Raw genomic sequence first — 27,277 nt, 5'->3', positions numbered from 1 at the left:
AGTACAGATTATAAACTAAAAAAACTTGTTACACAGCACATAATGCTTTTTAAGGGTAGCAACCTTAAAACAAACCGCCAAAACTTAAATTCTCTTCAGTCAAGGAGTATTACTATTTAAAGAGATTCAAATAGTACCTGAATGTCACAATATTTTGTCTCTGTACTCATTGGCTGTCACTGATATAAACTATTATTTAGGTCGTCTGACAGTTTGGTTAGTGTGTACGAGCAAAAACAATTTAACTTATGGAAAACTCATTATTAGATAGGTTAAATTCTAACCCTAGCACGGCTGAAAAATGTCTTTCTTAGGGAAAGTCCTCTATTGATTTCATGAAAAAAACTAGGTTTTGTGCTTATACAATTGAGTAATTGGCCCCTCACCTTTCAGTAGTCTGCTTCTTTTGTAATATAAAGGGCTTGTATCAAATCTGGAATTTAGTAAACTTAGGCTATTATCGAGTCTAACCTACCATAACAAAGCTGTAGCGATCCATAAGCCATCCCAACCGTTAGGACAGTCTGTGGCAACTACTTGATTGATTGACTGTGCACTGGCGAATCACATTGCTTGGAAGCTTTCAGCAGACCAACACATCTGTAATTAAGTAAAATTGATTTTATATGGTGAATTTTATAGTATAAAACACTGTTGGTCTTCTTAGCAGAGGAACAGAAATCATTACAAACCAAGTATAAAAAATGTTGGTTTGGATTTCTTAGTAGGAGGATACAAAAAATCTTTCGGAACCAAACGGTCTGAAACTAGTGCAATTGTGCAGTTCCAGTTTCTAGAGTGTTCCATCCCGACAGTTCTTGCCTACAAAATTTAAAAAAAATTTTTATTTTCTAGTTGATTTTTATACTGATACGATGTAGTCGCACACTATGAATCCGGGAATGTTTTAATTAATAATTGATTACATTTTAGATATAAATATCTTCTACTCAAAGGCCGGATCCAGTAATTTATTTTCAGGAGGGGCCTCACCTTGGTATTATTTTATCTTTCACTGTTATTGTAACAGGAGTTTTTTGCATTTTGATACAACAACAAAAAAATTTTGTAATCTTGCATATTCAACAGTGTTAATTTCATTAAGTGATGAAGGCAATTGTATTCTCTCATGGTTACAAGTACAAGAGTAATTGAATTTTTCAAAACCTTGGAAGGAACTATATCTCCTAGACATAGCATCCCACGCTGTATTGATGTCTGATAGATCTTATCCACCACTACATTAAATGCCTTAATGATATTTAGGAGGTTCAGTTTTAAACACAACATCCAAACTGAAAACTGGTTTTTTACCGTTTATATTAATAAATTTTCATCTCAATAAAACAGTATATAAAAAAGCAATTTAAATTAAAAATTATCCTTGTAAACGTTACTTGACAGCATATGTGTTTTAAAATACATTAATACAATTCCAATTATCAATAGTTTATTTGAATCACAACAGTTGATAAGTAATATTTATGGAATACATGAAACCATTTAATGGCTCTTGAATCATGATATAGAAAAACACTCAAAGTTATTAAACTAAAACATAATTAAATTATTGAGAAAGTGATGTTACGATCCAGTCCCCATGGTGGCTGTGCGAATTTTTGTGCTTACGTTCGGTCGTCCACCCGGTTTGTTGGGTGTGCAAATTTGCTCACGATCAGTTTTCTAAAGTGTGCTGCCCCTCGTTGGTTGTGCGACTTGCTTTACGATCAGTTTTTTAAACCGCTTTTTTAACATGTGTTAGTAATCCCCTGTTGGCCATGAGCTGACTCATATTTACTGTTCCAAGTCGGTTATTTTAAAATAACGCATCAAAACTTCAATGTCTGTGTTGTTTGTTGGAAAGTGTAGTTTGTGGATTAGGTTTGAACAGTAGGCTAACACGTTTATATATCACTAGCACTGGGTCGTATCAATTTATCTCAGGTTTTTTTAATGTAGGCTTGAATTTATGGTTACAAACTTAACACTTAGAGTGCTACTTGCTAATCCCCGTAATTTTACGGAACCGGCGATAAACTTCGGAAGAATGCTGAATCCCGTAGTTTTACGTGGGTTTGTCATTTCAATTGGGTATATATATATTATATTGTCCGTAATTTTAAAACGGGTTTTGGGGCACTACTCTACAATGTTATTTGGGTTTTTTAGTAACACAATATTCACCGCATAGAGAAGCGTCAGATGTATTGGTATTGAGCTTAATGGGACAAAAGCAACATTTCGCGTCGCCGGTTGTATTACGTGCCGCCTTTGAACGTGACGGTTCGGTTGCAGCCGGCAGTCGATGTCGCAATCATGGCTTCTTCGCCAGCTTGAAACGGACCGGTTGCGGCCATCAGTGATGTAATTAGTATGAAGATAGTTTTTTATGTGGCGTGTAGATAGTACTGTTTGACGGAATTCTGGGACATTGATCCCATGATTTAATGGATAGGAAGATTAGACCACATACTTTCAGGTTAAGAATAAGTAAGTCGTATTTTATCATATCAAACATCAGTCTATAAAAGTTTTGCGTTATGTTATTGTTTATTTACGCTGGAATCAAAGACTCTATGAATTTGGTGTATTATAATAAATTAACTTTTATTCAGGACTATAATATTCGTCTATTCTTATCCGGAATAAAAATGAAAAATATGTTTCATATTTTACATGGGAGTATATTATTATGTTACAATGATGTCTGGAAAAACAGTGGCTGGAACAGCGGACAGGAAAAGTGATGCCGCGATCTCATCCAATATATGACATATAACGGCATAGTTTTTTGTCAAAAACTAAAAAAAACATTAAGAAACGACATGATTTGTATTATTCATGCAAGTGACGAGTTTAGTATTTGTAAAATGGGTCATTGTAAATAATTGTATATTATGCTTTAGGTTTAGTAGGGTTAGAATAAAAAAAACTGTCTCAAAAAATAATTTTTTTTCACAAAAAGTATATGTTTTAAAAAAACATTTTTTATGTGTATCTTTTTTAAAAAACCACTAAACAATCTCACGTTATAAAGAAAGACAAAAGTAAGGCTGATGATTATAGGCATGCTGGTGTAAGTATTTTTCACTATACCTGTATAATACTTTTTTTTAAATACATTTTTGAAAACCACCAATAAAACGCCCCAGCTATTCTACAGAGTTGACAGTGTCATTATTAGGGCCAGCACTCCAAAGTGTTAATATTACTCTATTGAAAGTGTCTGAATCAATATGATTGTTTCAATATCATAATAAAGTTCACAAATATTAATTCACTGTTGCTTATCAATCACTTTTGAATCTAAAAAGTGTTTTGATGAAAGTAATATTCTTTTTAAGCTAAAGCAAAAAAAAAAAAAACTTAATTTCTTTCTTACCACATTTCTTTGTAAGACGGGGATAGTCAATGAAAGACAAAGACCAAATATGACTTTTGACGTCAAATTTATTTTATGTTATACTGTCCTATATCTCTACTCACTTTGCTGTTGTATAATTTGTGTCACGTAACACAACATCCCATCCCTGATTACAAACTTCAATACACTATTGCTAGACAGTTTTCATTTTTCGATTCATCTACTGTACCAGGTGGAGGGGATCTACATTGAGTACCACCGACCTCGCCTGCTTCAAGTCCCAGAGAGAGAGAGAAGAAAGGAATCTTCGTTCTTAAAACCACGCATTATTTTTTTTCGCGCCTCAAAACAATTATTTCGATCCCCCTCTCCCGTTCAATATCAGCCGGTCTTCACGATTGAATATATATTTTGATTCTTTTTCCTTATAATTGTCGAAAATTTATCACGTTGTCCACTATAATTGATCAATTTAAGGTCTCTTCTGAATTTTTCCTTTGTATTCATTTTTCTATAGCATGTTTTTATTTAAAGAATTTTTGACCAACATGGTGCTTTCTGATGTGTCATCAGATACGCATAGTCGATTTTATCCCACAATTGGCTTATTCTGCGGTAATTTTATTTAGTACTTTTGGAAAAATCACGAATTTTGGGTTTATGTGTTTAACTTTCATTTTATATTTAATTTAAATTTGTTCCCGTATCAAGTTTAATATTATTTCATCCGTTGTATTAAATTAAACTAGGGAATCTCACCGAATTCCGGATGATTTAACATGTTGATTTACTGACGTCACAAGTCTGCAAATTCCCCGTGAGTATTTAAAGTTGTAATTTGACCTGTCACAAGTTAAATACTTATTACATAAAACTCTTAAGGGTCAGGGGTCCACACATTAACAGCCTTTCTAAAACCCCATTGAGCAACAAACTACAGCTTGAAATGTTTTCAATTAGCTGTAACATAGGATTAAATGGAACCATTGAAAAAGTTATAGATGGACTCATTTATTTATTTTATTCACGGGCCAATACGCCAATTTACCAAAAAACTAAACACAGATTGCAGATGGCTGTCTGCAATAATTAAAATAAAAGCCATCATGACTACAAATTAGTTTATGGATAAATTATATAATAAGTAATATTAACAATGATTGTTATAATAAAAAGCCTAGATTACTTAATGAAAATAACCAAAACTGGGATAGATGAGTGACACTAAATACCAGAAACCGAATACAATTGATTTACAACATTAAGATAGACATAAACGGAAAAACCACTTAAATAAGTATACATATTAACACCCAAAATCTGTACAAGTTAAAAAGCTAGATTCCTTAATGAAAATAACATAAACTAGATATATGAGTTAACACCAATGATAGAACCAGAAAACCGAAAACAATTGATAACAACATAATGATAGTCAACGATAAACACTAATAGACTATATGAAACAATTAACAATGTAATAGTATACTAGTAAACTACTATAAATACGTAACACAACTTAGAAACATGCTACGGAAAAAGATAAATAACATAATCAATTTAAATAATTAATAACAGAAGACGAAAACCAAGATTGGATAACAATCATAAATGATAGTCAACGATAACACTAATTAGACTATGAAAAAATTAGACAATGTGTAATATATACTATGTAACTACTACCAAATACGTACACAACTTGAACATGGCTACGGAAAAGATTAAATACATAACAATTTAAAATAATTAATAACAGAAGTTGCCGGACGATACACAATAGCCTAAGAGGACGATTAAAATATAAATACAATACAAAATAAATATATAAAGGACAGATATGAGCTTTGTTAAATGAGAGTACACCCGAAATCAAGTTCTAAGTGCCCGCTATTGGTTATAGATTTCGGAAGTCACGGTGCTCTAAGGATAGGAATAAAGTCCTCAGACTAGGAAGGTGCTGTCGTAGAACGGAAAATCATAGGTAGTTTTCGCGTGGAGGACCAGATTTCCAAGCCTGTGCAGACGAGGAGGGATTGAACGCTGTTCAATTCATGGTTGGTAGGAACATTGAGGGACGGCAGAAAGCAGAAGAAGTCCGCGGAAGCGAGTCCGGCCGGGGGGATACTCTGATGATGTTGATTCAAACGATAGCCCAAGGGCAAGGACAGTCCAGATCACCAACATAAGGCACCCTCTGAAAAAGAAATGTCAGGTCGTGCAACTGCCTTCTCTACAATGAGAGGGATTCAGGCCCAGCAAGAAGACTCTTTCCACAGCACGCCACGGCACATCCAAATACTCGAAACCCCATCTGACCACCGACGACACAACGCGCAAACCTATCCTTGAATTCGTGTTGCCAGTCTTTGAATCTGTAACCTAGTTGATAAGGTGACCACACTTACACTGCCAAACTCCTATATACAGATCTCACCAAGGGACACATACGACTGTTTTCATTGCTCTTTCCGATGCTAAAAGTCCCTTTCTTGGGAAGTCCTGATAACAAATTCCGAGCATCCGAGAAGCCTTGTTAATGAATTTGAATTGAGTTCTATGTGGATCAATTTGGGCTGCAGGTTGGCAGACAGGGATAAACAACCTCTAAATTCACGGTGTGGAAATAAGCTCTCTCCAACGATGAACCATCAAGCGGAGTTACTCATATGTGGATGAATCCAGCGGAACGATTGAAAGGAGGTTATGGCGTGACATTTCTTAATATTAAGTTTCATGCTGATGTTCCAACCTCACACAATCGTAGATACTACGCAGACTGACCTGAAGTCGTGTGGCCAGTCATCAATGGAAAACTAACAGAAGTAAAAGGATTTTGATATCATCAGCCAAACATAAGGTAGTCAGAACTTGATACATTTTGGTTGACGTGTCGCTTAGAAAGGATGCAAAAGAGAAAGGGCCGAGGAGATTTGTGAACCTTGGGGGACACCCGGATGGAAAGCATGAAAGGGCTGGGAAAAACCACCAAAAAGAATCTAACCATTAACATCCGATCGGTAAGGTATGAATGAAGCCAGCGTAGGAGGCTGCCCAATGAAACCCATAGGGCTACGTAGTTTCGCAACTCAAGGATGTCGTATGACTCACGGTGTCTGAAGGGCTTTGCTAAAGTCCAAGATAGATAACTATCAACCTGATAGCCGGCGCTTGAAGGAAGATCGAAATATAATGGTCGTATAGAACAAAGATTCGTAGTAATTGAATCTTCCCCGTGGAAAAACCCCATGCTGTTCGGAGTTGTAGGAGAACCTTTTGCAGCTGAAAACTGATTCTGATACGAGTTACTAAGGCTTCAAAGAGCCTTGCTCCAGCAGCTGGTTGAATAAACTATTGGTTCTATAAATTCTTAACATCCGAGATTATCAGAGGATTTATGGATGGGGGACCACAAATAACTAGTTTTTCAAACAGTCGGAGGATAGGTGCCAATCTTCAGGAAAACCGTTTGAACTAAAACAGTCAATATGGGGGCGCAAGTAAAGTACAGCCAGTGTTTTAAGTACAATAGGGGGGATAGAATCGGGACCAGTCCCCTTGTTATGGATCCAGAGACGCCAAATTTCCCCTCTCCACATCTGACTCGACGAGCACACATTCGGAATAAGTTAACAAGATTCATCGAATTCGTAGTCCGGGAGAGGGGAGCCGACATCTATTTGTAAAGACTGATGAAAAATGATTAGCAAAGAGGTCTACAGGATCCCCTCGGAGTTTGATTCGACTGCGCCGTCAAGATGGTACGTTAATCAGTAGATTTGGAGGAAATCTTCAAAGGGAGTTAATGAAGCTCCAGAAAGATTTAATGTTGCGAGGTATCAAGCAGTTAACATTAGCCAATGTAGTTAGAGTAGCATCTAACCATTCAAGCTCTTGCATTGGCAGATCTTAGATTTTTAAATTCGTTGTGTAATGGGGTTTGGGGTTTCGAGGGTAGCTTTGTATTTTTTTATAGGAGCAAGTTTTTTCTTTACAACTAGTTGCTTAAGTTCAGCGAGGACATCCAGCATGGAAAGCCAGGGACTTGCCAGATCTCTTAGTGGGTGTAAATTCTAAAGAACAGTTTCTCTAAATAAGTTCCGTCATAAGCTCAAAAGTATTTAACAATATCAGGGGGTTGTTGGAAGGCCAACAGGCCCAAAGGGAGGTAATTTGAGTTTTCCTTAGAGATTTGATCGATAATCACTACAATGCAGAAAGTTGTAGGTAGTTAGAGTGGGGCCGGACGGGAAAACCATTGTGGGTAGACAGACTCCACAATGCAGAGCTGGGTGAGCAGGTTCCTCGGGTTGAGGTAAGTAGAAGGATGGGTGGTAGAAGGAGATCCAGGGCTGGCATAAAACATCAACGCGTGAAGTGGTCCGTTTTAGAGGAAAATGAGATCAAGTTTGACATTTCGCACGTTTGAAGATCTCCCCTTGTGTGCACTGGGTCCAATTCCCATAAACCAGTTGCCATATCTATCATATGTTGAGAGCCGCCACTGTGTAGAAACAGGAAAACGGAATCAGTCCAAGTTCACATCGGGAAGGTTGAAAATCACCGCAAGCAAGAAGAAAACAGAAGGAAGTGGGAAACAGGGAAGAGAGGACTTCGTCAACAGACACACAGAAGTTTTTCATATACCTTGAAGCAGTGCTGTCTGAGGCGGAATGTATACGCCGCAGGACTAAAATAGGGGAAAGGTAACTGTAGGGAAAAAAAATAATAGACAAGGAATAGAGACTCCACATCAGCGACAGAGGAGTTGATGGGTTCTAATGTGAAGATCTGACCTGGTAGCAACTAGGACGCCCGCCCCCACTCTTCTTTGTATAGTAAGCCAAAATTTTTTCCCTGCATTGAAAAACATTGAAACCCGATAATCCAGTTCCCTTATCAGCAATGCCCGGGGACAAATTTGTTTCTGTTAAGATAATGAGGGCATAGACGAAAAACGGCGACAGCATTCCGCAACTCATTAATTTTGGGGCGTTTGCCCATTCACATTCTGATAAAAACAATAATAGTTTTTCAAAAACCGAGAATTAGTCGTTTTTTGGGGCATTTTTAACCCAACTTTGGAATGCCGTTGAGAAAATTTTTTGGGCAAATCAGTCTCCCCACCTTCGGTTTTTGCTTTTTAAGGGAGCTCTTTAAATCGTTTAGGTATTTCCTTTCGGGGGGAGTGCGGTCACTGAGACAGTAGGGGGCATGCAGATCGGGACTTAGGTCTTTGACTTAGCTCTATCAAATGTTTTACAAAAGTCAATGACGGTGCTGGGAAATTTCCCCAAGATGACCTTTTAAAAGGTCTGGATTTGCCTTTTGATGGGGGGCCCCAAAACGATATGACTTGAAAAGGAAAAAATCAAGCTCGGAATCGCCAAAATGGGAAAGGGCAGCTTTGATATGGGAAGGTTTTCATGCTCAATTCTGGCAAAACTGTATTGCCAAACTCTCGGGGGGAAAAATAGATAATTATGTTTTCGAGAACGACGTTCCCGGTCGTTGATTTCTTCAAAAAAATTTTTTAAAATTTGGGGGAGGTGTATTCAATAAATTTTTTAGATCTTTGACCTGGTCCTCCAAAGACTTGATTCTGTCTTCTGAGTCGCAGATGCGGGGGTCCAAACTGGGTTAAAATGTCCCTGACCTGGGTCAGTTGGTTCTTAATAGAGGGAATGTCAGTAGATAAAGCAGTTTAAAATTTCCAACGTTGGCAATTAATGCCTCCATCTGTGACCCATACAGTCCAAATTTTTTTTAATTAGGTAGTTCAGTGGGGGAATTTTGGGGTTCAACACAATCGTATCCGTTACAGACCCATTTTTTTTTTATCGGCCGGGGTTTCCGGTAAATTTCCCAGTCGGGGACATTAACACAAGCCGTGGAACCATCTCTCACATTTAGATTCGCATTAAGGCCCTTTTCCCCGTGAAAACCTTTTTTTATCACAAGGTACAAAAAGCGTCCGGAACCCCCGGGCATGGCCAAACAGGACCTGGTGGGCGAGATAGTAATGGTTGGGGAAAAAACTGGGATAAAAAATATATGGCGGTGGGGAAAAGAGACGAACCGGGAAAAGCAACTATTTCCCCCTAGTTCACCATAGATCATCTGCACTTTTTTTATGTAAACCCAATGGCCAATTACGGTGTGAAAGGAGGGTTTTTCCTTTTGGGGGCCTTCAGTTAAAGGTAATAAATCAACCCAAAGTGAAGGCGGTTTTGAAAAGGGCCCTTTCCAAAAATTTTGGGGGTTTCCAAACGGGGGGAAATTTTTATTTTGGGAATGTTTTTGGGGGAAAAAAAAAAAAGGGGTTTTTTTTTTGTTTTTTGGGGGTTTTTTTTGTTTGTCTTCGAAGGAAATGGGGTAAAATTTAACGGGGGGGTTTGGGTTTATAATTTAAATTTTAGTTTTTTGGTTTTTTACCCCTTTTTCCTTTGTGAATCCCAAGTTTTTAAATTAGTATTCAAAAATTTGGAGTTCCAAATGTATCTTTCCCCCCTTTTTTTTTAATCCCCCAAAATTTTTTTTCCATTTGGAAAACCAACCCGGGGTAACCCTTTCCACATTTTTCAAAAAGGTTTTTTTCCCTGTAGAACCTTTTTCTAAAAAAAAACCCCCCAAAAATAAAGGGGAATAAGGGGTTCAAAATTGGGGGGAGAAAACTTTTTATTGGGGGTAAAAAAAAAAACCCCAAAAAAAAAAGGGAAATTTTAACCAAAAATTGTTTTAGTAAAAGGGCCCAGTTGGGAAAAGGGAAAAAAGACTTTTCTAAGGGGTTAGAAAAATTTGGGTTTTTTCAAAAAATTTCCCTTTTTTAAAAAAAATGAAAGGGCCCCAAACAAACTTTATTAAATTAAAAAAATAAATTTTTTTTAAACCCCAAATTTTTTTAATGAGAAAAATGAATTTTTAAACCGAAAATTTTAAATTAACTTTTTTTTAAAGTTATTTTGTCAAATTGGACCCAAAAACAAGTTCGGGCAGGGCCAAGAAAAATGTTTTTCCCCAAAAACCCTATAAGCAAAAAAATTTTTATTTCAGAAATTTAAAAAAAATTGGGGGAAAAAAATGAAAGAATATTTGAGTTTGCAGGGAATCTTTCCCATAAAAATTTAGGGAATTGGGTTAAATTTTTTTTGGGGGGGAAAAAGGGGGGGTTTTTTTAAAAAAATTTTTTGGGGGGTTTTTGGGGGGATCCATTTGGGTTTCCTGGTATAAAATGTTTAAATACCCCTAAACCTAAAAAATATTAAAATAATTCACGTAAAAAAAAATTTTTAAAAGTTCAAACCAAAAAAAGTCCCAAGTTTTTGGTAAAAATTTTAAAGGTTAATTTAGTTTTTAGAAACTGAAAAATAAAGGGGGGGGGGGGAAAAAATTTTAAAATTTTTTTTTATTTTGGGGGAATTTTTTTTAAAAAAAATTTCCCTTTTTTAAATTTAAATTGGGAATAAATTAATAATGTTTTTCCAAATTTCGCCAATAACAATCTTTTTTAAAAAAAAACCTTTTTAAATTTTATTTTATTTAAAAATTTTAAACATTTCTTAAAGAAGGGAAATAATTGGTTTAATTTAGGAAAAAATAGGGGCCCAGGCAACAAGAAATAAAGTGAAAAAGAGCCTTGGTTTTTATGGGCGGGTTATGGAAAAGGAATTTAATTAAAAAACAATTTAAACAATTTATGAACCTATAAGCCAGATTTGAGGGTCAAAGGTAAATTAAAAAATTGTACATTTACGGTTTTATTTTTTTAAACTCAAAAATTAAATATTTTTAAAATTTTTAAACCTTTTTCCATCCGATTGGTTTAAATTGTTAAAAATTTTTTCTTCCCTTTATGAAAAAATTTTTTTTTTTATATTATGAAATTTTATTATACATAATTAATTAATTCAATCTAAGTTATGTAAAATTTACTATAAAATGAATCGAAAACTATTTTAATTTTTCATAAATTTTTTCATTAATTAAAAAAATTTAATTCTTTAAATTTTAAATTATTATTTAATTAAATAGGAAAAAAAATGCCTTTAATGTTTCCAGTACGTTTTTTAATTTAAAATTAGGCAAGAAAAAAAATTTAAGGACAATTTTTAACAATATATATTTTGAAATGACATAATAAAAAATAATTTTGGTTTCAAAAAAATGATATAAATCCAAATTTAAATATTTTGTTTTAAAATTTGGTGCCAGTTAAAATTAGAATTACATATTTGGAAGTATTTTTTTTAGGTCATCATAACAAATAAATTTTTGTATTTTTGGTCTTTTATATTTTTCTTTTTTTTTTGTGTATAGGTTTCCATTGGGCCAAAAGGGTAAAGGTTGGGTTTTATTAAATAAATTAAACATAACCCCAAAAAATTTTTAAAGTTTCTTGAAATTTTTCATTGACACCGTTTTAATGGATTCCCGTTTTTTTTTTTAATAATTTTGGTAGTTCAATAAAAAAAAAAACAAATAAGAAATTTTTAATTAAAAAGGGCTTCAAGAAAAATTTATTATTTACTAATTACCCCAATTATAAAATAGAAAAAATTTATTAAATAAAATTATTTTAAATTATTTTTTATTTATTTTATTTTGATTTAAATTTTTAAAAATTTCAAGATTTTAATTTTAAAAAAACATTAATTAATTGGGTTCATTCCAAACTAATTTTTAAAAAATTTATAAACTAAATTTCCCCAACTCAATTTTTAACTATAAATTTTATTTATAACAATTTTTGTTTTAAAAATTAATTTTCTTTATTGATATGTCCAAAATTTAACGAAGTTATGTTATTAATAGGGGGGCCTTTCAAAAAGTAATAAGGTTTAAATTTGGTTTTGAAGAAATAAAGGGAAATGTTTGGAACCCCTTAAAATTTAAAGCAACAGTAAGATAGGGAAAAATTATTTTAAAAATTTAGTTTTAAAAAAAATTCCAAAAAAAATTTTACCAAAATGTGTTAGGAGAACAGGTTCCCAAATTCCTGGAAGGGCCGCCCGGCATAAGTTACAACGGGCCGGGCAAGGCTCCCTGGGGCGCACCAGGACAAGGAGCCCGGAAGAGGTTAAAAGGCAGTTTTTAAACTAAAATGGGGGGAAAACCCAAATCTGGGAAATGGAAAAAAAATTGTTTTAAACCTTTTAATTTTTAAATCAATTTAAATTTTTTAAATTTTAAATTTTTTTATTGATTAATAAAATTTTTTTAAAAAAAAAAGGGCAAAAAAATTTATTATATAAAAAAGGCACAAAAATTTTTTCAATTTAAAAATTTTTAATTTCCAAAAATTTCCCTATGTTTTTTTGGGAAAATAAAACAAAATTGGAAAAAATTTAAACTGATTAGTTCCTTTTGTAAATAAAAAATTTCTTCAAATCCAACAATCGGACCTTTAAACTCTTAAAATTAACATAAAACCGGCTTGATAAAATATTTTAATGGTCAAAAAATTACATTTCATTTAAATGTAAATTCAATAGGTGGAAAACAAAGATGTTAAAAATAACTTAACAAAGGGGTTGGTAAACAAACCATCATTAATTTTTTATAATAAGCAAAGTTTATTTATATAAACTCAATACAGGGTGGTTTAACCAGTGCAAATTGGAAATAAGTTTTAAAATTTTCAAATAAAATATGTGGAATCAATTAAATTCAAAGGAAAGGAAAATTTCACCATATACAGTTAAAATTTTAAATAAAGGGCCTTTAAGAAAGGGAATTATCCAGCGTTTTTAGCAATGAAAATTGAGGGGGAAGTAAAAGCCACTTCTCGGGGTTAATTTTTAAAGAAAACATTAAAAAGAAAATTTAGTATTTTTTTAATTTTTGAAAAGATTCGTAAAAAAATTTTTAAAACTCCTTTGGAAAAACATTTAATTAGGTAAAAATTCTCTGGAGGTAATCAGGGGAGAGATAGACTTATAAAAGAGTGTAAAACCAAAAAACTCAAAAAACTCAGAGGATCTGAAATTTTTTATCAATTAAAAAATAGCATTTAAACTTTAATTAGATCTAATAACCTCAATTTCAGCCCTTTCCCTTTTTTTTAATGGAACGTTTTTCAATAAAGGTCTAAATTCCCTTTATTATTTGAGTTATGTTTTTGGGAATGTTATATGAAAGATAAATTTCATCAAAATTTATTAATTATTATTTCCATTTTGAAATTTATTTAATTGTAAAAAATATTCAACTTTCCCTTTTCCAATTTTTTAATCTTAATTAATAATAAACCTGAATTTTTGTTAACTATCATCATCTATCATCTTTTTGGGGAACCTTACAACCTTTTGGTGTGGGGCCCCCAAAAATTAATTTACTTTTATCTTTTATTCAAAAATACAAAACATTTTAAAATTTTAAAAAAATTCCAAAATTGAAAATTATTAATTAAAAAAATTATAATTTTATAAACATATAATTGAAAGGAATAAACTCAAAACCCAACTATGAAATGTCAGGAAATTGGGGAAGCTTTTGAAAATTGATTCTTTTATCCCCCAAATTTTTAATTCCCTCCATTTAATTGTCTTTCCATTGCCCCCCAAACCCTTAGGCAAATGAAATTATTTGACCTTACGTACCCAACTTACAAAAGAAAAGAATTAACGGATTCCCCCGGGGGGGAATCAACCTTTTCTTTTTTAAAAAAATTTTAAAAAAATTAATATGGGAAAAGGGCTTTTGTCGAAAATAAACATCGGAATTTAATTTAAGGACAAAAAGGGAACATTTTTTTAGTTAACAACATAATGGATTTTTTGGGAATTCTTCACAATAAAATTAAAAATATTTATAACCATTTAAATTTTTTACTGTTAGATTTGGTGCCAAAAAATTGTAATATTAAACTGGGTGAAGTAAATTGCTCGCATTATTCGCCATATAACTAGGAAAAATTTGATAATAAATTAATAATTTTATGAGATTTTTGGTTTTCAGCAATCCCATAAATTGAAATAAAATTCAAAAAAATACAAAAAATTCAGTTTTAAAGCTTGCCTGCAAAAATTCGGATCTCATTTTTAGATTTTAAAATTATAGAAAGGGCTTACCCAATAAAACCCCAAATTTTTACGTAAGAAAAATTTAATGAAGTAAAAGGAAAAACCTTTGGTAAGGGGAATAATTTCGGTGGCATTTGGAAGAAAAGTAAAGTTTTACATAACCCATTGTGGGTTGGAGAATTGTGACGCATTAAAACCAAAAGAACTTTATGTTTAAGCTTGTCAAGTGTAAACACTATAAAAACAATTGCATAATTTTAAGTGTGGTAACAAATAGAAAAAAATAACTTAATTATTTTGGGTAATAAAAAAATATAAGTAAAAGATAAATTTAAAATTTAAGAAATATATTTTAAATAGTTTTTAATTTTCAAAACAAAAAAAAGTAAAGACTTATTTTAAAAATGTTAAATTTAAGAAAAAAAATTAAAATGATTGTTCGGTATGAAATCGAGAGTAATGCGAGGAATAAGTTTATTTATTTAAGGGAACAGGGGTAAGGGGGTTGATTTTTTTTCCCAAGTTAGTTTAAAATTCATATTAACTGTCCGGAAAAATTTGAAAGTTAACTGGCCTGTTAATGTTTTTTAAAATTTTTTATTTAAATTTTGTTCTTTTATTTGAAAACAAATAGATTAAATTTCCCCAGTTATAGCATGAATGCTATTTATTTCCATTATTTGTTGTGAATTTTCATTAGATTTTTAAAGTAAAAACAAACTTAATTTTGTGATTAGGATTAAAACCTTAAGGGGGAATTTAAATAAAAAAATTGACATTTTTTTTAAAAAAATTTTGGTTTAAAACCTTAGTTTAAAACAATTTCCTGATGAGAAAAATCAATTTCAAAATGTTACAAAATAGGCATTCAGGGAAATAAAACTAAACTAAAAAAAAATTTAAAAAAATTTTTAAGGGCCAAAATTTAAAAACCTAAAATGGGAAAAAAAAAAACCAAAATTTTGGCCGGTTTTAAAAAAAAGGGGGAAAAAAACCCCCATTTCCCTTTTTTAAAAAAAAAGAACGGGAAATTGTTTGGGAAGACTTTAAATTTAAACCCAAATCAATTAAAAGAAAAAACTTTAAAAAAAAAAAAATTTTTGAAAAATTTAAAGGGAAAGCTAAAAAAAATTTAAAAAACCTAAGCAATAAATTAAAGGGGAACAAAAATTATTCAAAAATAAGGGTTTTTTTTTTTAAAAGGTTAAAAATTTATCCCCCCAAATTATTTAAAAAGATTTTTAAAAAATCTTTGATAATTTAAAAAGGAAAATTTTTTTAAAATTTGTTAAAATAAAAAAAAAGAAATTTAAATTTAAAATTTTCCCCCTTTGAAAAATTTCCGGGGGGGAAAAAAAAAAGGGTCTTTGTAAAAAGGGAAATTTGGGGTTTTGGGCCCGAAAAGAGGACTGTACCTCGGGGAAAAATTAAAAAAAACAGCCCTGCCCAAAATCTTACTCAAGCCAAACTTTTTCGGAAAAAAGGAAATTTTATCAAAAAATTGAAAACTTGAGGGTAAACTTTTAAAAAAACCCTTTTGTTTGAAAAAATTTCAAAAATTTTTACCTTTAAATTTTTGACTAAAACCTTTTGGAAAATGTTCAAATTTGGTAAAAACAAAAGAAAAAAAAATTTGGGTCAAATTTCAAACCCCTGGGTGGGGAAACCATTTAAAATTTAACCCAAAAATTTTTTTTTTAAAATAATAAAGGAAATTTAAACAGTATAAAAGGTAAAAATTTTTAAAAAAAAGGGCCCAAAATAATTTTTTTTTAAAAATTTAATTAGTTTTGGAGAAAAATTCCCCTTTTTTTTTAAACCTTTAAAAAACCATTTTTTTAAAGTAAAAATTTTTTAAAATTTAAAAAAAAAACCCAGCCTTTTCCCCTTACCTTAAGAAAAAAACCGTTGTTTAAAAACAAAACCAAATTTAAAGGCCTATTTAAAACTACCTTAAAATTTAATTTAACTTTTAAAAAAAAAAAAACCCCAAAAAAATTTAAAAAAAAACATAATTTTTGTAGGAGGGCCAAATTTTTTTGCGGGGGAAAAGGGGTTTTTTAATTTCCCAAAAGGGAGATACATTTGTGGATTGTTATTGTGGGGAAAAAAATTTTTTAACAATCCCTTTAGAAAAAAAAGGGTTGGAGCCGGGGGGGGAAAAAAAAAATTTTTAAAAAAAAAAAAAAACGAAAAAAAAAAAGGGGCGGGAAAAAATGGAAGGGGTAGTGGGGATATTGGGGGGTTTAAAAAAAGCAATGCTTTATTAAAAATCCCCCCAATTTGGGAAGGGAAAAAAAATAAGGGGTTTCTTTCTTATTTTTGCCTAAAATTTTAAAATTTTAAAAATTTTTTTTTAAAACTTCATTTCCTTTAATTTTTAAAATAATTAAATTTCACCCAAGAAAAAATTTTAAAATACTTTTAAAAAAAAATTTTTTTAAAAATTTAAAATAAAAAATTTATTATTAAATGACCAAATCGAAGTTATTTAAAGAATTTTTCAAGGTTTTAAAAATTGGGGATTGTTTTTGTCACTTTTAGTGAAGGAAAAAACTGGGGTTTAAAAACTGAAAGGGGGGGGTTGATTACATAAATTCTAGGGGGGGAAACCCCCTATCCAGTGGGAGTTTAATTTTTTTGGGGGATTGGGGGAAGGGCCCCTGTTAGTAATTTTCCGAAAGGGTTTATGTCTTAAAAAAAATTTTAGCCCTTTAGGATATTTTTACCCAAAAAAACCTTTTTGAAAAAAACAAAAAAAATTTTTTTTAAACCCTTATCCTTTTTTTTAAAAATTTAAATAAGTTTGTTAAAAAAATTTTGTTTTTTTAAAAAAATTTTTTTGTTTGTTTTTTTAATTCAAGGGGTTATTTTTGGAAATTCCCATTTAGGGTTTTAAATTTTTTTAAAGGCGGTTTTATTAAAAGGGGTTTTTAAAAATTTTAAAATTTTTTAAAGGTCTTTTTCAAGTTTTTTGAAAAGTAATTTTATTTGGTTTAGCATTTTTTTTTCCCAGCCTACCATTGACTAAAATCTTGAAAAGTTTCTTTACCTAGTTCTCTTTTTAAAAAAATTAAAGGGGTCCTTTTTGGGGGGGAAAAAAAATTAAAAATAGCTTAATTTTCTTAGTACTTTAAGTAGGTATTAAATTTAAAATTATTAAAATTTTAAATATTTTAATTGGTTTTTTTAAAAGGCCCCGGGAAATTTCAATTAATTTTTTGGGGGGGAAAAGGGGATATCCAAAATTTTATTTAAAATAAAGCATTAAAGCAGGAAGACATTTTTAATGTTTTTTTAATTTTCCCCCCAAAAATAGGGGGTTTGTTGATTTTTTTCTTCCCCTTTAACCTTACCCATTTTTTGGCTGCCTTTTTAAAAACAATTTTATATCCCCACATAACAATGCCATGCTCAACTGTTAGCTCGTCCTTCCTTTGGAAATAAGGTAACAATTCCCTATTCTCTCCTGACAAAAAAATTTGGCCATCCGTACATCACATAGTTATGTATTTGTTTTATAATAGGATCATTTTGGGTTTCAGCTTTTACATCTTCAAAAGTTAAAGGTACTGAACTTTCAGCGATACAGTGTAAATAGGTACCTTTCCACTTTGGTTCATTGTTATTATTTACAACGTGTTTAGTGCTTAATGGTAAGCGTGATTAATGCGTCTGCGTTACCATGCTTTTTGACCTTACATACTGTACATCAAAATTGTATCCACTTAAAAATAATGCGTATCTTTGTAATCGGCTTGCTGCGAAAACAGGTAAACCCTTTTTCGGTCCAAATATGCTAATTAAAGGTTTGTGATCAGTACACAATGTGAATTTTCGGCCATACAAATATTGATGAAATTTCCTTACTCCATATACTATGCTAAAGCTTCCTTATCTATTTGTGAATATTGACATTCTGCTGGTGATAAAGTACGAGAGTGGTATGCAATAGGTTTCTCAACACCTTCAGGGGTTATGATACTAAGTACGCAGCCCAGCCCTGTCGAGCTTGCGTCTACTGCTAGTTTTACAGGCAACTTTGAATCATAATGCGCCAAAACTGGTGCTTTAGTCAAAACATCCTTGACATGGCTAAATGATTTGAGACATTTTTCATCAAAATCAAATGGCACGTCCTTTTTTAACAAGTTGTACAACGGACTCAAGATTGTTGACAAATTATTGATAAACTTTCCATAATAATTTACCAAGCCAATAAAAGCTTTGACTTGAGTGACAGATTTAGGTACAGGTGCTTGATTTATAGCTTTAATTTTAGATTCAGAGGTATGCAGTCCATCTTTATCGATACTAAAACCAAGATACTCGATTTTGTCTACAAAGAACGTACATTTATCTTTCCTTACGGTAAATCCTTTTTCACTCAGGCGTTTACAAACCTCTTGCAACCTACTTACATGAGTTTCGTTATTAGGTGCGGTGATAAGAATATCATCCATGAACACTGATATGCCTTCTAAATTATGCAAAGATTGTTCAATAACTCTTTGAAATATGCCTGGGGCTGATGAGATTCCATAAGGCATTCTACAATATGAGAAAAGACCCTTATGCGTGCTAATTGTACATAATTTTTGTGACTCACTGTCTAACCTTAATTGCATATAGGCTTGACTAAGATCTATTTTAGAGAAACGTTCTCCATGCTGTAAATTTGCAAATAAATCTTCTATTCTAGGTATAGGGTACTTGTCTACTTCTAGATACTGATTTAGAGTAACTTTAAAGTCTCCACATAGCCTAATTTCACCGTTCTTTTTTAATACTGGTACAATGGGCGTTCCCCATACCGAGCTGCTTACTGGAATTAACACTTGTTCGTCAACTAAGCGTTGTAGTTCTTTTTCTACCTTACTTTTCAATGAGAATGGTATCGGTCTTGGCTTAAAAATACCTAGGTCTAGCATTTTCTTTTAGATTTAGTTTTACTGGTTCGCCTGTATACTGACCTAGTTTCTCAGTGAACACTTCTGGAAATTGATTAGTTAGCTCGGACGTCATTGTCTCGAAATTAGCCTTGTTATCTATAGGTCTGTTTATAACACACAAGTTATTTTTAAACGAAATGTCAACTCCCAGTACTTTAAGCCAATCACGACCCATTAAAGGATGTGAACCTCCTCTAATCACATACAAATCTAAGCATTTATGTATTTTCTCATACCAAACATCAACATTAACTTTGCCACAGGTATAATAGGTTCATTAGTGTACGAACTCAAAGTTAGGTCGTTTTCTAACAATTTACAAGAACTAAAATTATTTTCATAAAAATCCTCACTACACACTGTGACACTAGCTCCAGTATCAACTTCAAATATGGTTTCTCGACCTTGCACTAGGACTTTAATCTTAATTGGGTTAACTCTAATTCTTTCACCGTGAGTTTCATTTACTTTAAATAAATTCTGTATGTCCTCGACATAACTCTCAAGATTTTCATCACTCTGAACATAATTCTTAGAATTATTTGAATCTGACAGTTCTTCTGAAATATCATTTTAACAAAATTATGTTGTTTCTTATAATTACTATGTTTTTCTTGTTTTGAAAATTAGACTGATAAGATATACCTTTCTTAAATTTCGTAAGCTGATTGATCTGGGTAACCTTACTAATTTCAGTTAGATCAACATACCTTTGATATTGTGATTTCTTTCTACCACATTTGGTGACACACAACACCAATACAATTTGCACTGCTTCCTATAGTGACCACTACTGCAACCCACAGCATGTACCACTGCCACCTTGACTTCGGCCTTGTGTAGTTAGCTCGCGCTGCAACCGCTGCCGCCCGACTCTCACATGTGGGTGGTGATGCGCTGCCATCCGCTGGACCCGGCTGCCGCCGTTCACTGTCAATGCCACAGCATTCTTCTCCGCTCGGTTCCACTGAGCCAGACGATTTTTCACAGCATGGTCGAAGGTTAGGGTGGTCTCTCCCAAACAGCCTATGCTAGGGTCGACTCACTACTAATGCGCCTCCACCAGTCTGTCTCTGAGATAGTCGTTGAGGGATGCGCCAAACTCGCAGTATGCAGACAACTTCTTGAGGCTGCGCGATTTTACTCTGCGACGGATTCTCCTTCCTGCTGATTCCTTTTGCTGAACTTGTACCTTTCAGCTATGAATGATGGCTTCGGGTACAAATGGTCCTGAATTTTCTTCACTAATTCATCAAACTTTTTCACCTGAAGGTTTTTCCGGCGTACATAAATCTCGTACCAAACTGTACACGTTTTCACACCCACGACTGTTAGTAACGTACTTTCTATCTCTTTGTGTCGTCACTAATACTGTTTACAGTCATCGAAAAATTCAAATCAGTTTCAACATATGAATTCCAAGTTTCTGCACTGTTGTCGAAGTCACCTGATTCCGCCAATAATTCCCGCCATTTTTACTGTTTCCACTAAAATAAAGATCGACAAGTTCCAATTTTCGACCTTGTCTTCCAACAATAAAAATGTACCGATTTTTGAGTCCACGTGACGCCAAACTACAGACACACTTTCTCCCACTATAATTTTCGGAGAAATTTATTTGACGCACAATCGATCTGGTTGCATTGCACTCTCGCGCCTGGGATCGCATTAATACCTCGTCGCCAATTGTTTGTGTTCGTGTTACAGGGTATCGGAATAAAAGACTCTGAACTGAATTAGTGTACATCATCGACTGTGCTCGGTTAAGGTTGGCGCGGCAACATGAGAATGAGGACAAGGGCAGGGAGGACCACTGGAAGTGGTTAGTGGTGGTATGATCTGGTGGCGTTGATGAGAACAGCCAATGGCATTTATTCAAAAAAAACTGCTCACCCCATATAGACGTCACAGCATTCATACGATCCTACAGTTGGTCTTTGGCTGTAGCTTTTAACTTGCCAGTGAACAATTTATAATGTGTTGTATAATAATTATTATATATAATTATTATTGTTAATTCCATACATTACAACTTCTAGCAAATAGCTACTTTCTTTCCTGTTGTGTAATGAAAGCACTCGAGTTTTGTCACAGGTGAGAATAAAAAGACTTAACCCACAAGCAAAATAGGTTGAAGTGTTGCTTGTGTCCAACCAATTTGGCTTGGTGATAACATGTTCCAACAATCAGAAATGGAACTCTACGACTGAAACTGATAGTGTGACAATTGCGGGTCCTTTATTTACGATCTATATAACAGTTCCAACAACAGAAAATGGAACTCAGACTGTAATGATACCATGGGGAAATTGCAAGTCCTTTATTACTATCTATATAACATTTCCAACACATGGAAATGGAACTCAGACTGCAACTGATACTGTGAAATTGCAAGTCCTTCTATTACGATCTATATAACAGTTCCAACAACAGAAATGGAACTCAGACTGAAACTGATACTGTGAAATTGAGAGTCCTTTATTACGATCTATATAACAGTTCCAAACAACAGAAATGGACCTACAGACTGAACTGATACTGTGAAATTGCGAGTCCTTTTAGTCCTTTGTTACGATCTATATAACAGTTCCAAAACTGCTACTATTCAGTTTTTCAGTGTTGTTAAAGAGTTATGCAATGATGTCTCTTCAATGAGATTTAGCAGTTTAAATATTGGTCTTGTTACACTCCTTCTTGTGCGTCAGTCCAAGCACTCATAGCTCTCATTCTGGACTTTCACACTCTCCAGAAGATATTTTTACACCAAGCAAGCTTGATAAAGTGTTCTTTCCAAAATGTGCCTGTTGTCATTGCAAAAATTGTTATTGAGTACAGATCTCCTATAGTCACCAAAAATCTTAATTAATAAATCCACTGCTCTACAGAGAGATTAATTTCTCTGCTTGCTTATGACTTGTTTTGATAGTAAAAGGACCTGCAGAGAGTTGCGTGTCTTGTACTTCCTCATACCAAATTATACAAGCAAACTGCCTTAAAAAACTGCTACGAGATCGAATAACCTAATCGGCATGTGTAGAAAAAATCCAGCCCAACTGATAAAATTTGACAAACCCTCTTATACATGGTGAGTTTTAAATATCCACCCCTACTTTTGTTCCATATTTCTTCATATATTGACATCAGATTATCACTGATCAATCCTGGACATTAATATTCTACTCTAAATGTTTTATCGTCACAATTTAGGTTTATTAATTTTTGACACTATCTTCTGTACTTGATGTATATGAATAAAGAACATTTTGACTTTGTACCTGTTGAGTAGGCAAATACTTAATTTTGATTTAAGGATAATATTCTTGGACCGCCATCTTGTATCCACCGTATGTTGAATTAGATCAAATATTTAAATGTTAAAATCAGTGTTGTGATACACCGATTTCAAAGTATTTTTTGCACCTGAATACAATGCCGGAATTTTTTTCGTTTATCTTGTTCTTGAGATTAGAAATAGATTGATCGGATTGATTAGATATTGTAAGTAAGATAGCAAATCTTTGCAAATTTATCACAAAATGAGTAACTACTACTAGTTTAAAAGTTTATTTCTTAATTTTAGTAGTGTTTACTTTCCATTTAGAACTCCATATAGGAATAATTTGGACTTCATACCTAAATTTGTGATGGTGACAATGTTAAAAATAGTATTTTAGTGTCAACTTTCAATTGTAATATAATACCATTTTTTTCTTGCACTTTGATTTTTGTTTTTATTAAAACATAATCTTATTTATGGATAGCCCATTGTACATCAACAATTAAAAAATATAAATACAAATTAACAATGATGAATTAAATCTGGAACAGCTATTTAAGCTGACCTGGTGGCCCTTGGTTTACCTTCTCGCCTCGGGGATCCAATTGCTCGCTGGCCTGCCTGCATCTCCTTTAGGTCCTTGGAAAATCCCTGGCAACCCGTCCTTTCCAGGGAAATCCCGGGGGTCCATCTTGTCCTGGTTGGGCCAGGAATTGCCAGGGGAGCCTCTGTCACCCCTTGTCCCCAGGTGCTCCAACTGATCCTATAGGACCCACAGGCCCTTGCTTTCCAGGTAATCCTGGGAACCCGGGTTCTCACTGGAGTACACAATTTATTGGTAGAATAAGATCATGTAGTTTTGGAAGTTTTAATAATGTTGTTGAATGATCTGAATTGATTGAAAATTTATAATTATTCATGCATATTCTTTACTGTATAGACTAAGAAAATTTCAATTTTCAGTTAGGTTGTCCAAACAGTCTGCTATTTCTATTTTTCACAAAACAATGATGATAACCCTTGATTCTTTACCTTTGTTGAGACTGAGTAGTGTGACCTCCTAGTCGACTCAACCACACTAAGCCTCTCTGATTACTGACTATAAATAGAGGCATGATCCAGACAAGCCATACTCTATTTATGTCTACTACAGAAGAAGGAGAATAGCTATAATAACATAATACCCCTTTATAGTAAATTGCTGTGATGACTGGCAATCCAGGTGTATAACTAGACTTCTTTAAAAATTTTCAGTTTTGACCTGTTGAACCCAATGTGAAGTGAAAGTGTTGTTTCAAACTTTACAAAATCTTGATGATCCACCATTGATCTCTATTGTATGCTCACGAACAGGTAAAAAACTAAAATTTTAAAAATGTTAAAAACTTATAACATATGTTTGTATATATATTGTTTCTTTTTGTGTACATACAGCTTTTGGATAGGTTAAGTAAGTCAAATTTATTTGTGTATGTGATAAGCCAGTTTTATATTGAACAAGAAAAATACATAACGTGTTATATTCTGCCTTATTTTTTACCTTTGATGATACTTTTACAATCAAAGCTATAAAAACTTCAAAAATGGAGTGGCAATCCGGAGTGAACATGCAGGGGGAGGATCTCAATGACAAATTTCAAGAGAACTCACCCTTGTTTTGTCCAGGGTATTCCAGGTGCTCCAATTCTGCCAATGTTTGCAAATTAAGTCCCGGCAGACCCTTCTCACCCTTTATCGGAGGTGGGCCTGGCAAGCCTGGGAAACCTTTGATCACCTATACAAGACCAAGAGAAAATCAAAATAAAACATTGTTCTTAGAATTAGAACAAAGATGTGAAAACTAAATATTATAAGTTAATGAGCTGTCCATACCTAAAATATAGCTTACAAGCCAATGTTTAAGAATGAAATAATATCTAAATTTAGGAAACTGTGCAGAAAATATTTTTTTTTTTGTTTACTTAAATACAGAAGATATTTATTATTTGGAAATTTTAATGATCTATTTTTATTTTGAAATCACCATTAAAATTTATTTTAGGAAATCCTCCATGTTATTAAAAAAAGTCATGAAGTGATTTGTTTAAGCTGAATATTCGTTCCTAATTTTAACCTTGACCTGACTGTGAATAATATTAATAGTCCAAATAAACTTTTCTCCAATGCCAATCGATTAATTTCAGGCCATTTTTGTTGTCATATTTTACTCTAAAATAAATTTAATTTACATTAAAAATGTCAAGAACTTAAATCATGGTTTAATTTTAAATTAATGTGCAAGTTAAAGTTTAATATTATGTAAAAATATATAAGCTGAGACACAAAAGCTTTCGATTGCCATTACAGTCCTTACAATTAGCACTCTGGGCTCTAAGCCATCAATTGCACAAATGGAGTATCTTAAAATGTGTACCGAATTACCCGAAGGCAATAAATGAAAAGCAGTCAATCATGAATTAATATACAGATATTTATAGCATATAAGTGTCAGAGAAAAAACCAATTGGGTTTTAAACCAATTTAAAAGTAGCCAATCTGAGATGGAAATCTAGAGTTCAAATTTTAAAAAATCACTTCAATTTTGGTTGGAGCTTACAAAATGTAACTGGCTTGTGAACTGTGAACTAAATATGTTTGGAGAGACTTTACCTTTGACACCATCAAATCCTGGCCTTCCCTGAGGTCCAATAGGGCCCGGGAATCCTCTGTCGCCCTTGAAACCTTGTTGTCCTGGTGGTCCTATGAACCCTTGATCTCCCTTCGCTCCACTGAAGCCCTGCAGTCCTGGGGCACCAGGCTCTCCCTTGTCGCCCTTTATTTCTATTGTTGGTCCTTCAGGGCCCCTATCTCCCTTTTCTCCTCTCACTCCAGGATAGCCTATCACTCCTTGTCCACCTGTGCAAAGAAAATGAGTTTAGTGCACTTTAAAACTAAATAGAATAACCATTTTCTAAAAAAGGACGTGTTTTGGATTAAAAAATGTATTGCTTCAACAGAACTTGGCGAAATTATGGAAATTACCTGATTAAACTTGATCACTTATCAAAATAACCTTCAAACAAAGAATTGATCACTTATTTGATCCCATTCTTAAACATTATCAGCCCTAATCAAACCATCTGACCAGGGAACTGAGGTCTGCTCTGCACACATAGCTGTTGAACAGACCACTCTGCTCCATCAAAGAACTGACCCAAAATACTTCTCAACAGCGTGACTATGTCAATGTTCTATTATACAGTAGTAATTATTTTTACATGGTTTGTAATCTCAATCATTATAAATAAAGACGATTCTGATTCAGAATATTTGGAAATATAATATACCCAAAATTAATTATTTAAAAATTGTTATTGAATTTTAGTATCAAAATACAGGATTAAATAAAAAATCTATCATACTCGTATATGTAGTTTGTTTAGAATTTCATTTCATCATGTGTTCATCCTCCTTGCTTTTGGACACAATTTGATTTGAATTGAATGTAGATACACACAAAATGACAGAGACACAAGACAGAAGATAGAATTTAAAAATTAAGCCCAAATACGCCTGCCTGATCCCCTATCTTCCACCCTCTCCATGCAATCCTGTATTTTCTCTGTTTAGGTGTGCACAGTCACCCAGGCTTTCGTAAAGAGGGACTTCCAAGTCGACGGATTTTCCCGCTCAGTTCCCACTTACTTGCTATAATGTGTGCATCATGAGTTGTGACAGCGTACCTATATTATTAAGTAGTAGTTTTGTACTCCTCCTGGTTTTGGTGCTCGAACTTCCAATCACGTGTCCTTTTTTATCCACTAAATTGATTATTGAATCAATAAACTCAATACCTGTGGTAATCGTAGATCATCTTGATCGAAAACCGTGCTGTTGACTGTTTAAGAAATTGTTGGATTCCAGATAATTTAAAAATTGGTTATAAACAACTTTTTCATGTATACTTGTGTACAGGTTTTCCTTAACACACTACTTTTCACAATCTTCAAGTATGAATTTATCTTATTCATCACTGTGTTTTGTTAATTTGTTAGTTCTTGTCCACGTCCAACCTTATGTATTACATTTCATCAAATAAAGAAATCGTTAGTTCTTAAAAGCAGTTCCAAAAACATAGTGTTCCAGTTTTTCTAATATATAATACAATGCAAAAAATGCTAAAATGCAAAATCAAAAAAGGGAAATGTCCAAATATACAATTATATATTTTTTTGTACTCATAAACTAATAATTCAGACAATTAATATGCATTGGGCCAAGGTGGTGTACAATAACAACAACAATTCTTTTACATGCCACTTGCACTCTGCTTCACTTGTTCATGTGTTAGGAGCAGTAAAAATTTCCGTTCATATCCAAATTCATCTTAGCTAAATAATGAATGTTAAGGCAGATTAATAATTTACCTAAGCTTCCTTTGTCTCCTTTTGGCCCATTTAGGCCAGATTGTCCAGGTAGCCCTTTGTCTCCCTTCAGTCCAGGGTATCCTGGAGGACCTGTCAATCCAGGATCACCATTGGCTCCAGGCATGCCATCTAATCCTGGGTCCCCAAGTGCTCCTGGAATACCGGGGAATCCCTATATACACAAAAATGATAAATAATTAATTTCAGTTCTACTATTTTTTCAATGCATAACTAGAAAATGTACAAATGTCAGTTCT

The 27,277-nt window shown here is 33.0% G+C and overlaps 1 protein-coding gene across 1 annotated transcript in view; it reads right to left on the bottom strand.

The window, feature by feature from the left end:
• Positions 1-27,192, bottom strand: part of LOC124371759 (collagen alpha-1(XXV) chain-like) — a gene marked incomplete at both ends in the record, with an annotated part of 48,690 nt that extends 21,498 nt beyond the window's left edge. Inside the window, 4 exons of the mRNA XM_046830098.1 lie at positions 23,180-23,432; positions 24,265-24,388; positions 25,211-25,509; positions 27,021-27,192. Coding sequence (XP_046686054.1) covers positions 23,180-23,432; positions 24,265-24,388; positions 25,211-25,509; positions 27,021-27,192 — 848 coding nt within the window. The remainder of the gene's footprint in view (positions 1-23,179; positions 23,433-24,264; positions 24,389-25,210; positions 25,510-27,020) is intronic.
• Between the last annotated feature and the right edge of the window lie 85 nt (positions 27,193-27,277).

Source organism: Homalodisca vitripennis, unplaced genomic scaffold, assembly GCF_021130785.1.
Source record: "Homalodisca vitripennis isolate AUS2020 unplaced genomic scaffold, UT_GWSS_2.1 ScUCBcl_1970;HRSCAF=6258, whole genome shotgun sequence".
Lineage (NCBI taxonomy): Eukaryota > Metazoa > Arthropoda > Insecta > Hemiptera > Cicadellidae > Homalodisca > Homalodisca vitripennis.
This window is presented reverse-complemented; position numbering and strand designations above follow the sequence as displayed.